The sequence below is a fragment of the Chrysochloris asiatica genome, unplaced genomic scaffold, assembly GCF_000296735.1.
Source record: "Chrysochloris asiatica unplaced genomic scaffold, ChrAsi1.0 scaffold00194, whole genome shotgun sequence".
In the NCBI taxonomy this organism is placed as follows: domain Eukaryota; kingdom Metazoa; phylum Chordata; class Mammalia; order Afrosoricida; family Chrysochloridae; genus Chrysochloris; species Chrysochloris asiatica.
Window position 1 is genome coordinate 1,615,439 of NW_006408712.1, and position 14,000 is coordinate 1,629,438.

A 14,000-nucleotide genomic window follows, 5' to 3' on the forward strand; every position below is an offset into this window, starting at 1 on the left:
ACCAATCTAATGGTTTCTACATGTACAATTCAGTGACACTGAGCACGTTTTTCGAGTTGTGCAATCATTCTGACATTCCTTTTCTGAGTTGTTCCTCCCCCACTAACATAAACTCACAGCTCTGTTTTCTATCTAACCCTTTGAGTAGTTGTTGTCTGTGTTATCCTATATATAGACAAATCTTAAAAGAACATAATGCTCAAAGCAGCGTTCTTTACTAGTTAAGCCAAACTACTGTTTGGTTTTAAGACTTTCAAGGGATATGTTGTTGTTGTTGTTAAGTGCCGTCGAGTATTTGGTTTAAAGTTTAAGGATTCTCGCAAGGCAATAGTTTTAGTGCTTTACCCAGCCTCCATGGCTCCAGAAAGTCTACGGTCCATGAATATTTGAAATTCTATACTGCATTCAACTCCCTTTTTATCAGGATTCCTCTACAGAATCTTTGATCAAAATGTTCAGTAATGGTCATCAGACACTATCCAGTTCTGGTCTCATGATACAGGAGACAACTGTCACCAACATATTCTATTATCTTCCCTCTATTTCTGATATTTTTTCTTCCTCTGATGCTCCAGGTGAATAGAAACCAACTATTGTACCTTGGATTGCTACCTGCAAGCTTTTAAGATCTCAGGAACTACACAACCTAGGAGCTCTGGTAGTATAGTGGTTATGAGTCAGGCTGCTAATCTCACAGTCAGCAGTTCAAAACTACCAGTGGTTCTGTGGGAGAAAGATGAGACTTTCTGGTCCCGTAAAGATTTACAGCCTCAGAAACTCTAAAAAGGCTAGCTATTAGTCGGAACCAACTCCATGGCATATAACCACCACCACCATGCAACCAACTAGATGGTACCACAGAAGCACTAAACATACTATTAGAACAATTAACTTACTTTTACTCAAATAAAGTACAAGTTCTACATTTTTTGCCAACTTCAGTCCTGTCCACTATGAGGTATTTTCCTAATTTTTTATAGCAATAAAATGCAGCATTTGAGTGTTATTTGCATAAAAATATTGTAATTTGGATGCCCTCTGAAAGCTCTAAGCCAAGAAACCAAATTCCATGAAGTGTTTGGTTATACATACACAGCCTCAGCAGCTACGTTCTTTTTTTGTTTTTTGGTCATTGTAAATATATCTATCACAAAACTTGTACCAATTCAACTTTATACTGGTACATAACTTACTGACAGCAATTACATTAGTGTGATATGCAGCCCTACTTAATCAATGTAATTTTTCTGCCATTCTAAATGAGTGCTCAATATTTCATAAACAGTTATATCTCCTTTACTTCTCCCACTTGCCTCTAGCAATCACTAATAAACTTTGCTTTCTATACATTTTCCTTTTCTTTTTTTAAAAAAAGTTTTTATTGTGAAATGAGCGATATTTTACATGGGAGAACATCGGTTTTACACTCATCATTTCATTGCAATGACTACAATCCCCTCTGTGCATCATCATTCAACAGTATTTGCTTCTATTCCCTCTGGGTTTTTTTTGGATGTACACAATAACACTAAGTAATATATAATAATTTAAACAACCAAAGGGCACATTCTGCAAGCCTGCCTCCAGGCCGCCAGCACACAGCCTTTCCCTTTCCATGAGTCTAGAGTCCTCAGCTACTCTATCTCTCCATGTCATTATCTCTGCCTCCATCTCTGGTGTTGCTGCTTCTCTGGATAAGGTCCCACATTTCGCTCATGCTCATCTCCCTTGATGGTCCTAGGGTTCTCTGTTCCTGGACTGTAAGATTAACTATGCCCCCCTTTATGTTACAAAACTTTTACAGTCATGACAATCACAATTAGTCATGATAACAATTACTCATTACTGAATCTTAAGAATCTTATCCCCATCTCCTTTCACCAGACCCATCTAGACAAGACGAAAACCATTCAGTAGGTACTCTACCTTCCCCCGAACACTCTGAAATTAAACTCCCTCTTAAAAACTTATAAGTCAGTCACTTCATGCCTTTATAGTTCCAACCTCCCCCTCACCTTTAGGTAGCCATTGTCTAAGTTGCCCATCCCTACCAACCCTGCATACAGAGGGGATAAGGTAAAGACTCCTTCCTTCTCAGATGTAGCAATTTATAAAATTTTCCTTTATAAAAAATTTTTTTTAAATCTTTCTCTAGTCAAGTTCTGATCATCAAGTCATCGAAGCTAAGTCAAATGAGTTCTATCTACATGGGCGTTCTTGTGCATCTCCCCTCACTTCATGTCAGTTGGATGCTTCACTCTTAATTCTAGCTCTCCGTGGCTATTTCCTTGTCCATGGGCTGTGGAGTCCCCAAGTCTCACCATACTTTGGACCAACCAGCCCTTCCTCTTCTCTTATCTCCAGGTCAAAGGCAGACTATGGAACATAGTCAAACTCAGCCCATATTTTCATTGCTGCCTTTCCATTTCTACTCATCAGTAGACCAATGTGGTCACCAGAAAGTTAACATGCCTGCTCATGTGATTCCTTTAAGTTTAGTCTTGGAGGAGTGACATTTTCCTTTTCTTGTGTTGATAAAAGTATATACCATATTTGTACTTTTGTGATTGACTTATTTCATTCAGCATAATGTTTTCAAGCTCCAATCATACTGTATCAAGTATCAAGAATTCATTTCTCCTACTAGCTGAGCAGTATTCCACTATATGTATGTACCACATTTGTTAATCCATTCCCCTGTTTACCTTTTGGCAATTGTAAATAATATTGCAATGAACACTGGTCTACAAATCCCTATGTCTCCTTTCAAGTCTTTTGGGTATACTAGAAGTTGGAATTGCTAGGTAGTTCAATTTTAATTTTTTAAGGAACTCCCACTATTTTTCACAATGGCTGTACCATTTTGCACTCCTACCAGCAACGGATAAGGGTTCCAATTTCCCCACATCTCATCAATATTATTTAGTTATTTAAAACTTTAGCCATCCTGTTGTTATGTGCCATTGGCTCTACTTACAGCAACCCTGTGTAGGGTTTCCAAAAGTGATTGATGAGTTTTAACTGCTGATCTTGCAGTTAGCAGTCCAGTGCTTACAGTATATTACCACACCAGTGAGAGTGAAATGGTATCTAACTGTGGTTTTGAAATGCACAAGGTCAGTGGTTCAAACTCACCAGCCACTCCTTGGAAACCCTATATAGTCTCCATGACTTAAAACCAACTTAATGGCACTTAATAACAACAATGGCTAATAGTGTGGTGCTGTGCGATAAAGCACTGGACCGCAAGGTCAGTTTGAATTACGACGTAGGTGGTTCAAACTCATCAGCCACTCCTAGGAAACCCTATACAGGGATGTTATGAATATGAACGGACTTGTTGTTGTTAAGTGCTGTCTAGTCAATTCTGACACATAGTGACCCTATATACTCTTTCCAAGGTGCAGCTGGTGAGCTTGAATTGTCGACCTTGCAGTTCAAACAGCTTTGCATGTCTGGTGCATTAACCCACAGTGCCACACCAGGACTCCCAGAACGGACTAGATGGCACTTAACAACAACAGCAATGGCTAATGGAGGATCCAGGTGACCCACTGGTTAATTGCTCATCCACTAACTGGAAGGTTGATGGCTTGAAGACACCAGTCACACTGTGGGAGAAACATGTAGCATTCTACTTCCACAAAGACTTACAACCTTGTAAAACTCCATGGGGTAGTTCTACTCCGTCCTGTAGGGTCACTATGAGTTGCAATCAAAGCGAAGACAATAGGTTTTTGGTTTAAGGTCTAATGATCTGAGAGCAGCTTTTCACAGGTTCGGTGGCCATTTTCATGTTTTCTTTGCTGATGTTACTGTAATATAATCTATTGCCTTTGTCTGCTAATTCTAACATTTGTGTCAATTCTAGGTTGATTTGATTGATTTTTCTCTTTTTTATGCTTTTTTGTATGCCTACTAGTCTTTGAATGGGAAAAAAAATTAAAAACAAAAAACCAGTAGTCACCAAAGTTATTCAGACTCATGACAAACTTTTACATTGCAGATAACTGTCCATCATAAAAGGAGCTCTGGTAGAGTAGTGGTTATGAGTTGGGCTTCTAACCTCAAGGTCAGCAGTTCAAAACTACCAGCTGTTCCTCGGGAGAAAGATGAGGCTTTCTGCTCCCGTAAAGATTTCCAGCTTTGGAAACCCTGTACAGGGTCACTAATGAGTCAGAACCGACTCCACAGCACATAACCACCACTACCACTGCCCATTATAAAGGAGTTCTGGTAGCATAGTGGGTTATGTGTTAGGCTGCTAATCACAAGGTCAGCAGTTTCAACTCACCAGTCATTCCACAGGAGAAACATAGGCTCTCTGCTCCTATAAATATTTACAGCCTTAGAAACCCTACATAGGGTCACTATAAGTAAGAATTGCTTCACAGTGACCTTGTATAGGGTTTCTGAGGAGCTGCTGGTGAGTGTGAACAACCAACCTTTCAGATCAACCTGACCTTGTGGTCCAGTGGTTTATCCTACAGCACCACACCAGGGCTCGGTAGTCAAATATACTGGGCTAAATACTATACACTCTATGTCTACTGAAGGTTCATGGACATTTTATCTCACTAAAAAGACTCACAACCCTGAAGTAAAGAAACTTGCTTAATATACCAATGTTTTCAAACTTATATTAAAAGGGATTCTGCTATCAATGACACTTATTAATATCATTTAGAACTAGGGTTTTTGATCATACTCTGAGTTATTGTGCTAATTTACGCTCATTTCAGTAAAAAAGGACAAAGGTCCTCATGTCTTGTGTACAAGATTTCTTTTGCTGCTATGAAATGTCAAAGGAAGATTCAAGTTCATAAAATTTGTAGAGAAAAGCTTAGAAACTTTGTATAACTAAACCAGAGGTCTAGTGATTCGTTCATGATAACCACCTCATACCCATGACTTTCCTTAGCTTTGTAGCAATTGAGGGTCAAGTACTACCAACATGAATATAACACATGATCATTGTATATATCAGGATCTGTTTAAGTAAATTGTTTACTCAGTCACAAAATAAATGACTTTACAGAATTATAAGAAATTAATAGAAAAATCATTTAGTCTATCCTTTTTCTTCAGATCATCATTTTAAGAGTTTCCAATCAAGAAACAAGAATTATTTTTCTATCTATATAAACAAATTAAATACCTGTAAAGTTTCTCTGCATACATAAGCTATTTGTAATTCTGATAATGGTCCAGTAACTAGAAAGGGAAAAAAAGATATCATAGTGTTATAATTTGAACACAACAGAATAAAAAGTCTTTTTCAGACATGAAAGACTTTTAGGACTTCTGTATTTATCTTTGAATCTATATTTGGACTTCACTTCTGACCACAAGCATATACTAGTTTAGTAATCATGAAAGAACTACAAAGAAGTGTGTTTAGAATTTTAAAACATATTTTTAAATAAGTAAAAGATTTATTCCCTAACAACTTTGGTTAGTGAAAATATCAAGCATTCATTATGTGCAAAGCATAGTTCTAAGTATCACAGAAAGTTCTATAGAAAGCAACAGAAATTTATCAAAAACAAGTTTTACAGAGACTGTAAAACACTTAAAAGTAATTATAGTGCTACAGAGAACTATAAAGATATTTACTGCTAAAATACAAACATACACACACACACACACATATATACAATATACATGTGGTGCTGTGCGTTAATGCACTAGACTGCAAGGTCAGTTTGAAGTGCAAGGTTGGCAATTCAAGTTCGTAGCTTTTCGGAAACCCTATACAGGGTTGCTTTAAGTTGGAACTGACTCAATGGCACTTAACAACAACAACAGTACATATGTATATTTCAGCAGCAAATATATATTACTTTTTGGACTGCTAACTGCAACAGCTGCTCCTTGAAAACCTATACAGGGTTACTATGAATCAGCACCGACTTGATGGCACTTAACAACAATCTATTTCTTAATGGTCACGGTTTTTGTTTTGTTTTTTTCTCCAAAGATAATTCTTTACCATACCTATCAAAACTGGAAAGCTTACCTAGTACCTTTTATAAGAATTTAAAATGTAGCCAGGTCACTTTTGACAACAAGCTAACTCCCTATTGTGAAATATGAAATGTTTATTATATAAGTAGCTAGCCAGAAGTTTTGGAAACAGATCTTTTAATACCATGCGTCCTGATGTGGCATTACAGAATAAGTGGACTATTAACTGCAAGGTTAGCAGTTCAAATCCAACAGTCACTCCTTGAACACCCTATAAAGGGCAGCTATGAGTCAGAACCAACTCTATAGCACTTAACAATAATACCATAATAGAATATTTGAAATCTGGGTTGGTAATTGCTAATGGTGAAACCAAATGAGGACAAGTAATTAGACAAATAATTTTTAATACTGGCTCTTACCACCCATTAATGGACATAAATTTTCTATTTTTATTAACTTGATAGAGTAAAAGGAAGGCACTTTTTAATAGCAATTACTTTGTTTTAAATATATATGCGCCTGAGTACTATGCTATTTGGTACTTCTTAGATTCAGTTTACTTTAACAAATATCAGCTTTTAAAAATGGAAACAGAAATTTCATGTAGAAATTAAACTCAAAATTAGTATCTCAAAATATTTCTTTAAATTTAAGAGGCAGTAGTAAAAAGCTATATAGTTTGATTTTACCCACTCTTAAGTGTTCTCATTTTGTAAGAGTGTGACTAGCTAAAAATTACAGAATAAAAATTCTTTGTACAAATATCACTCTTCATAAAACCATGAAGAAGAATTTTATATCCAGTGGCACAAAGTTTTTTTCTATAAATAATACTTTAAAATCAACGAAGAGAATAGAGTTCTCTTTTAAGGCATGATAAGCTAAATAAAAACTTATATACCACACAAGATTTTCCCCCATTGGGAAATTATAGTATAATATACATGGAGTCCTGGTGTGGGGTGGTAGGATAAAGCACAGACTGCAAAGTCAGTTTAAACCACAAGGTCAGTGGTTCAAATTCACCAGGTGCTCCTTGGAAATCTTATATAGCTCAATGGCACTTAGCAAAAACAAAGTATGATATATAAAAAGTGGTGTGGGTTACTGCACTGGACTGCAAAGTCAGTGTGAACTGCTATGATGTGGTTCAAGCTCATCAGCTGCTCCTTGGGAACCCTATACAGGCTCATTATGGGTGGGAACCAACTCAATGGCACTTAACAACAACAACAAAGAAAGGAGGCAGATTTTTCTTAATTTACATAGAACTTAAAAGGTTCTTAATATTTTGTATACTTTGTAATATTTATGTGGTGTTAAACATTATTTTAAAAAATTGCTGGAGCTTAGACATCAATAAAGACTTTATTATATATTATTTGTTGTGACACAATTACATGACTATAATATTTATCAATCTATTTTTAATAAAACAACATACCTAAATGATACCTCCTCTTCTCCAGAGGTAATGACTATCAATTTGTTATGCATTCTTTTATTTTTCTAGGTATTTATATCCATGTGTACACTTACAAAATATGATTTTAAAAAATCCAAATGTGATAATTATGCTATACATATTCTTTAATTATGTAGTTTTCCCATTTAAAAACAGGAGCTGGGGACATATAAGAAAGTCAATATATATGGAACTATTTCACCTTTTCAAAAGTTGCACAGTATTCCATATTATGAGTGTTTGTTGTTGTTAAGTGCTGTCGAGTCGGTTCCGACCCATAGAGACCCTGAACAGGGTTTCCAAGGCTGTAAATCTTTACAGGAGCAGAAAGCCTCATCTTTCTCCCATGGAGCAGCTGGTAGTTTCGAACTGCTGACCTTGCGGTTCACAGCCCGATTCATAACCACTACACATGTGTAGCTTAGTCATTGAGCTACTTAGTGATGTCATGTATTGAATTACATGCTCCCAAAATATGTGTCACTGTGACTAAGCCATGATTTCCAATGTTGTGTGGTTGTCCTCCATTTTGTGATCTGATGTAATTATCCTTCATTTTGTGATATGTAGTAAATCCTCTATGTGTTACTAATACAAAATTATGTTTTATTAATGAGGACCAGGTTATGATTATTATGTTAAACAGGAAGGACTGGGGTGGGATGCAACACCTTTGTTCAGGTAACAGGACTTATCTTCCTGGTTAGCAAATTATTATTAAGATAGTGCTTCCACCATTGTCATTGAGTTGATTCTAACTCCTAGGGACTCTGGTATAGAATTTTTTGAGGCTGTACATTTTCATCAGCGCCAAAAACCTTACCTTTCTCCTGTGGAGCAGCTGGTGGGTTTGAACTGCCAACCTCTTGTTTAATACCCAGTGTTTATCCTCTAGCACTTTCGGGGTTCCTTATTATTAAATTAGACATATAATTTCTTAATGTGAGCTACCCTTTGCATTACAAAGTTTATTTAACAAGGAAGTTTAGACTATTTCACTGGTAGATAAAACACTTTCCTAGAGACTATGAGTTTAGGAGTCCTGGTGTGATACTACAGGATAAGCACTAGACTACTAATTGCAAGGTTGGTGGTTCAAACCCACCAGCTGCTCCTTGTAAATCCTATACAGGGTTCGCTGTGAGTCAGAACTGACTCGACAGCACTTAGCAACAATGACAATATAAGATTACATCTGAAAACCAAACTTTAGATTATACATGTATTCTTGGTTTTCTTAGCACAAGCCTATGTAAGTTTAATTAACAATAAGAACCAATAAAAAAGAAAATTTAGGTTTCTTTTATGCAGCCTTTGAAATAAGAGTACACAGAATGTAAAACAGTAAATCTAAGGAGCTCAGGTTAACTGAACATGCAAACAACAATCTATTATAGTCAAAGCGAGTATTAAAATATAAAGGCAAGTTTACGGTACCATGGTAAATATCCTGAAGCGATCCACCACCACAGTATTCCATACAAATCCAGAGTTTCTCCCGACTAATAAGTAAGAAAAAGAGATTTATGTTAGATAGCAATTTCCAACCACTGAAATAGTCTGAAGGCTCTCACTCTCTAGTACAACAAGATTCAAGATGCAGGCAGGGTGCAACAGGAAATGGTCCTGGCAATCTCTTCCAATTATAGAAATGCATATTAATGTCAGCTTCGTTGCCATTTCAAATGGTTTGGAATATGATAAAAGTTTTCTAAATTAAAATATCTGTAATCATTCATAACATTTAGTAAGGTTGCCAGATAAGGTAAGAATCATAAATCAAGGTGTCACTACTAATATGAAAGAAGAGATAATATGAAACCCCACAGAAATGATAGAACTTTGGTCAATATCATTTAAAATACTTACATACATGATATGCTTTCATGAAAGGGAGGATAATGGTAACAAATAATGCAAAATACATAGAGAAAAGCAGTTGTTTCTGTTTTTACCTGAGATAGCTCCCAAAGTAGGCAACAATATTGCAATGTTTACATTCTTTAACCATAAATATTTCTTGTTGGATCAAGGAAAAATCGTCTCCTGAAAAACAAAATAATAAATTGGTTATCAAGTTACTCAATTTCTCTATATTGAAAACCAGGAGAATAAGCTTACAGTAAGTAATAACTAGAGATGAGGAATCAGACATTCTCAATGCTTCTGTGGGAGTATAAACTGTACACTTGGTAGAGTAAAAAAACACCCAAAAAAACAAATCCAATGGCGTCAAGTTGGTACCACTAACAGCCCCCCTACAGGACAGAGTAGAAGTGCTCCATAGGGTTTCTGAGACTGTAAATCTTTTCGGAATCAGGCAACTTCATCTTTATCTGTGGAATGGTTAATGGGTTTGACCACCAGTTGGAATTTGCAGCCTAGCACTTAGCTCTCTATGCCACCAGGGTTCCTCCAGAACCTTAAATATATGTAAGATTTTTGAAACCACAATTTCACTAAGAAAAAAAAATTATGAAGGTATGCAGAGAGGGATATTCACTACAGTAAGGGTTAGTGATAAAAGAGTTGAATATACTACTATGCAGTTAAAAATATATTTTGATTTCTGGTGACCACGTTCGTCACCAATAAAGGAAAGCAAGGGAAAAACAGCAACGAAGCTGAGAGCTAAGCCCTACAATGTTCAATAGACTCCTGTGAACCCAGGTGGAAACTTGGTTGGCCAGCAGTGTGGCAAGACCTGGGGACTTTTGGGCCCAGAGTCAGTGACATAGCCACAGAGGACTCGAGTGGAGAGTGGGCTGATAAGAAGAGAGGGCATATGCACAAGAACACCCACACTTGCAGATAATATCCACTTGACCTGGCTTCAGTGACTGAATGATCAGAACTCAACTAGAAGATTTGTTGTTGTTATATGCCGTGGAGTTGGTTCCGACTCATAGCAACCCTATACAGGGTTTCCAAGGCTGTAAATCTTTACGGGAGCAGAATGCCTCATCTTTCTCCCGTGGAACAGCTGGTAGTTTCGAACTGCTGACCCTGAGGTTCGCAGCTCAATTCGTAACCACTATGCTACCAAAGATAGAAGACAGAAGAGGAAAAAAGGAGTCATCTGATACAATCTTATGAACTTGACCTACACCTATAGATGCAGTAACTCAAAAGAGGTAACAAATCCTTACAGCTAGAATTATTCCCACCCCTTCCACACACAGAGTAGACAGGGATGGGCAACTTGGACATTGGCTACCCAAAATGGGGGGTGGGGCTACAAAGGCAAGAAGTGACTGGCTTACAAGCTTTCAAGAAGAAACCTAGATCCAGAGGGTATGGAGGAAGGTAGAATCTCCAGTGAGTAGTATCCAATCTGTCTAGGCGGGGCTGATTAAATGAAATGCGGATAGGTCTCTTGTGATACAATAGTGAATAATTGTTATCAGGATTGTGAGGGTTGGAAATGTAAAGATAGACGTTTTGTAGCAAGAAGGGAAATGATTAACTTTTCAGTCTAGGAGCAGAGATCCCTGGGACCATCATGGGAGAAGAGTGGAGAGCAGGACCCTACCCAGAGAAGCAGTGATGCCTGAGATGGAGGCAGAGATGATGACATGGAGCGATGGAGCAGCTGGAGACTTTAGATCCACAGAGGGAGAGGGACTGTGTGCTGAAGACCCAGGGTGTCTGGGGGTCAAGAATGTAGAGTATAACCTTTGTCACAGAGGGACTGTCTAGTCCGTCATTTGGCTGGAAGTCCTCGCTATGTTGTGTTTTTTTTTTAAGCGTTTTATTATGAATTATGTGATAGGTTACATGGGAGAACATTAGCTTTACATTTAACTTCTAGGCCCCATTAAGGTATTCCAATCAGTTGTAGGCTGAAGACGGACTTAAAGCTTTCTGAAGTGATGTTTCTGGCTATTCCTTTCTCACCCCCTCAAGTGTCTATTTTACAATGGTAGGCAAGGGAAACCAAGATTCAAAAGACAGCCAAGCATCTTAACACACATTATTTCCGTACTTTTGCCCATTCTAACCATGTCTCAATCCCTGTATCCCAGAGCCCTGTTGTTCCAAGGTTGTACATACATCATTCTTTACCTCTGTCCCACTTCGCCCATGAAAACCTGCATAATTTTTCTCCCATCTGGCTTGTTCTTCCATTCTCCTCCTCCTTCTTGTGTATTGACCCCCTCCCAAGCACCCAGACTATCCTGTGTCTATTCCCTACCCAGTGCTCCTTCTCCTGCCTCCCCTTACCCCACCTCTCACCTCCCGGTAACCAGCCCAGAGTCCCCTCCCCCCTTTAGTATGGGTTCTCTTTTGTTAGTCTTTTGTAGTAGTGGTCTAATGCAGTATTTCTCTTTTTGTGACGGACTAACTTCACTCAGCATAACGTCCTCAAGTTTCATCCATGTTATGCGGTGGCTTGCAGCTTCCTTGTTATTCTTCAAGGTAGCATAATATTCCATTGTGTATATGTACCATAGGCAATGATAAGGCTCCTGCAAGGTCAGTGGTCCAAGCTCACCAGCTGCTCCTCAGAAACCCTATACATGGTCACTGTGGGTTGGAATCGACTCAACGGCATTTAACAACAACAACAACAACAACAACAACATGTCAGCCTTATCAAAATGACCTGAAATTTGGATAATGTGCTTTATTTGTCTGACTGATGCCAGATTAATGCTCTCCTCCACTGAGATACAGCAGAAAATTCACTAGGTTCAGAGGTGTCAGTCTCTAGTTCTAACTCTGTTGCTCACGTATAAATGGATTTTGAGACATTATCATCTCAAAGGAGGTAATTCTATTCTTTATACTCTTGCATTCTAAGGATGAAACTAGCTGAGAATCACAAACCTCCCTATTATTTTCATTTGAATGTCTTGCTAACACTTGGAATTCATGCCCTGAGGAGACCTAGTGGTACTACTGTAGATCAGCACTGCACTGCTAACCACAGGGTAGGGAGTTAAACCCATCAGCAGCTACACAGGAAAAAGATGAGGCTTTCTGCTCCTGTAAAAATTTACAGCCTCAGAAACCCTACAAAGGGTCACTCTGAGTCAGAATCAACTGGATGGCAGTGGGTTTAGAGGTACCAACAAAGCTGTGGGCTAAGTGATGGGCTGCTAACCAAAGTCAATAGTTTGAATCCACTAAACTACTCTGAGGGAGAAAGACTAAGCAGTCTGCTGCTGTGAAGGCAGTTCTACTCTGTCTTACAAGGGTGTTGTGGATTGTAACTGACTTGACAGCAGTGAGTATAGTTTGGGTTGAGGCACCAATATCTTCTATTAAAAACCAATTTTCCACCACAACTTTCCGTTTGTGTAAATGGCACTTTATTTTAAAGGTCCAAACACTGTCAACCTGTCCACAGCACTCCTTAGAGAACCACCTCCATCCAAGGCTTCTGCTATTTGAGCTACTTGTTGATTTCACTTTGGTGAACACTTGACCAGAAAAGAACTAATCAATAGCCTGAGATGATATAATCACATTTGGTCTCTCGAGAATTCTAACCAAGGAGATAAAGTCAGTTGTCAACTAAGTTATATTAAAAATCTAATATTACAATTAAGAGTCCATGATTCATGGTGGATTTTGAACCACAAGGTAAGCATTTCAAAACCACCAGCTGTTCCTCTGGAAACCCTATATAGGGTCGCTATGAGTTAGAACCAACTCAACAACACTTAACAACAACAACAAGGTTCATAAGGATGCTCTACTAAAAACCTGGCTGTTGAGTATGTTCTTATACAGAAAGAAAGAACTTTGCCAGATATTCAATATGTGGGTGTTTCCCCCCTTCCTTTCTCATAAGGGCAATTGTCAGATGTGTTACAGAATAGGCAAAGGTAACTGAAAATCCCTGATGCCAGGAGCTTAACAGATGTAAATGAGTTTGTGTGTATTACGGAATGAAGTCCAACTGCCTTAAGAAAAAAGAGTAAGTACATAAGAAAAAGAGTAAAAACTTAGGAAGGCAACAGACTAGAGTATTACCAGTAGGTTGACCTAAAAGACTTAAATATTTAAGTCAGTCAAAACCTGGGAAGATTTTATGGACACCAATTTTATGGATGTTATACTGAGCTTTACTGATTCTTAGAACGGAATCCTCTGTACTGAACCAATGGGTTTCTAACATCCTTTGACTAAAACAGGGGGCTTCAAAAAGTTCATGGAAATATGGAAATTAAAGATAATGGAATGTTTCCACAAATTTTTGACCGGCCTCTCATATTCTAGGGCTGACATTTCTAATACATCATACAAAAATTAAAAATACTAGAAGGTTACTCTGAGATTATTAAAAATCTTAGAATTAAAAATCAACTTCCAAAAAATATTTCACAAATAATCTCACACTCATATATCTCTTCAAAAGTTGGCCAAGAAAAGATTATGAACAGGCCCTGTTATTTATTTAATGTTTTATTGTGAGTTATATGATAGTTTACATGAGAGAACCTCAGTTCCATATTCATTCCATCCTATATCATTACATTGCCATGGTTCCAATCCCCTCCATGCATCGTCTTCCGACCAAAGGGCATATCCTAAAAGTCCGTGCTCTACACTCCCC

The 14,000-nt window shown here is 37.8% G+C and overlaps 1 protein-coding gene across 1 annotated transcript in view; it reads right to left on the bottom strand.

Annotated features, from left to right (window-relative positions):
- The window catches only part of MAP4K5 (mitogen-activated protein kinase kinase kinase kinase 5), a 142,830-nt gene that overhangs the window by 71,705 nt on the left and 57,125 nt on the right, over window positions 1-14,000 (bottom strand). The window contains 3 exon segments of the mRNA XM_006872337.1: window positions 5,159-5,214; window positions 8,873-8,937; window positions 9,391-9,481. Coding sequence (XP_006872399.1) covers window positions 5,159-5,214; window positions 8,873-8,937; window positions 9,391-9,481 — 212 coding nt within the window.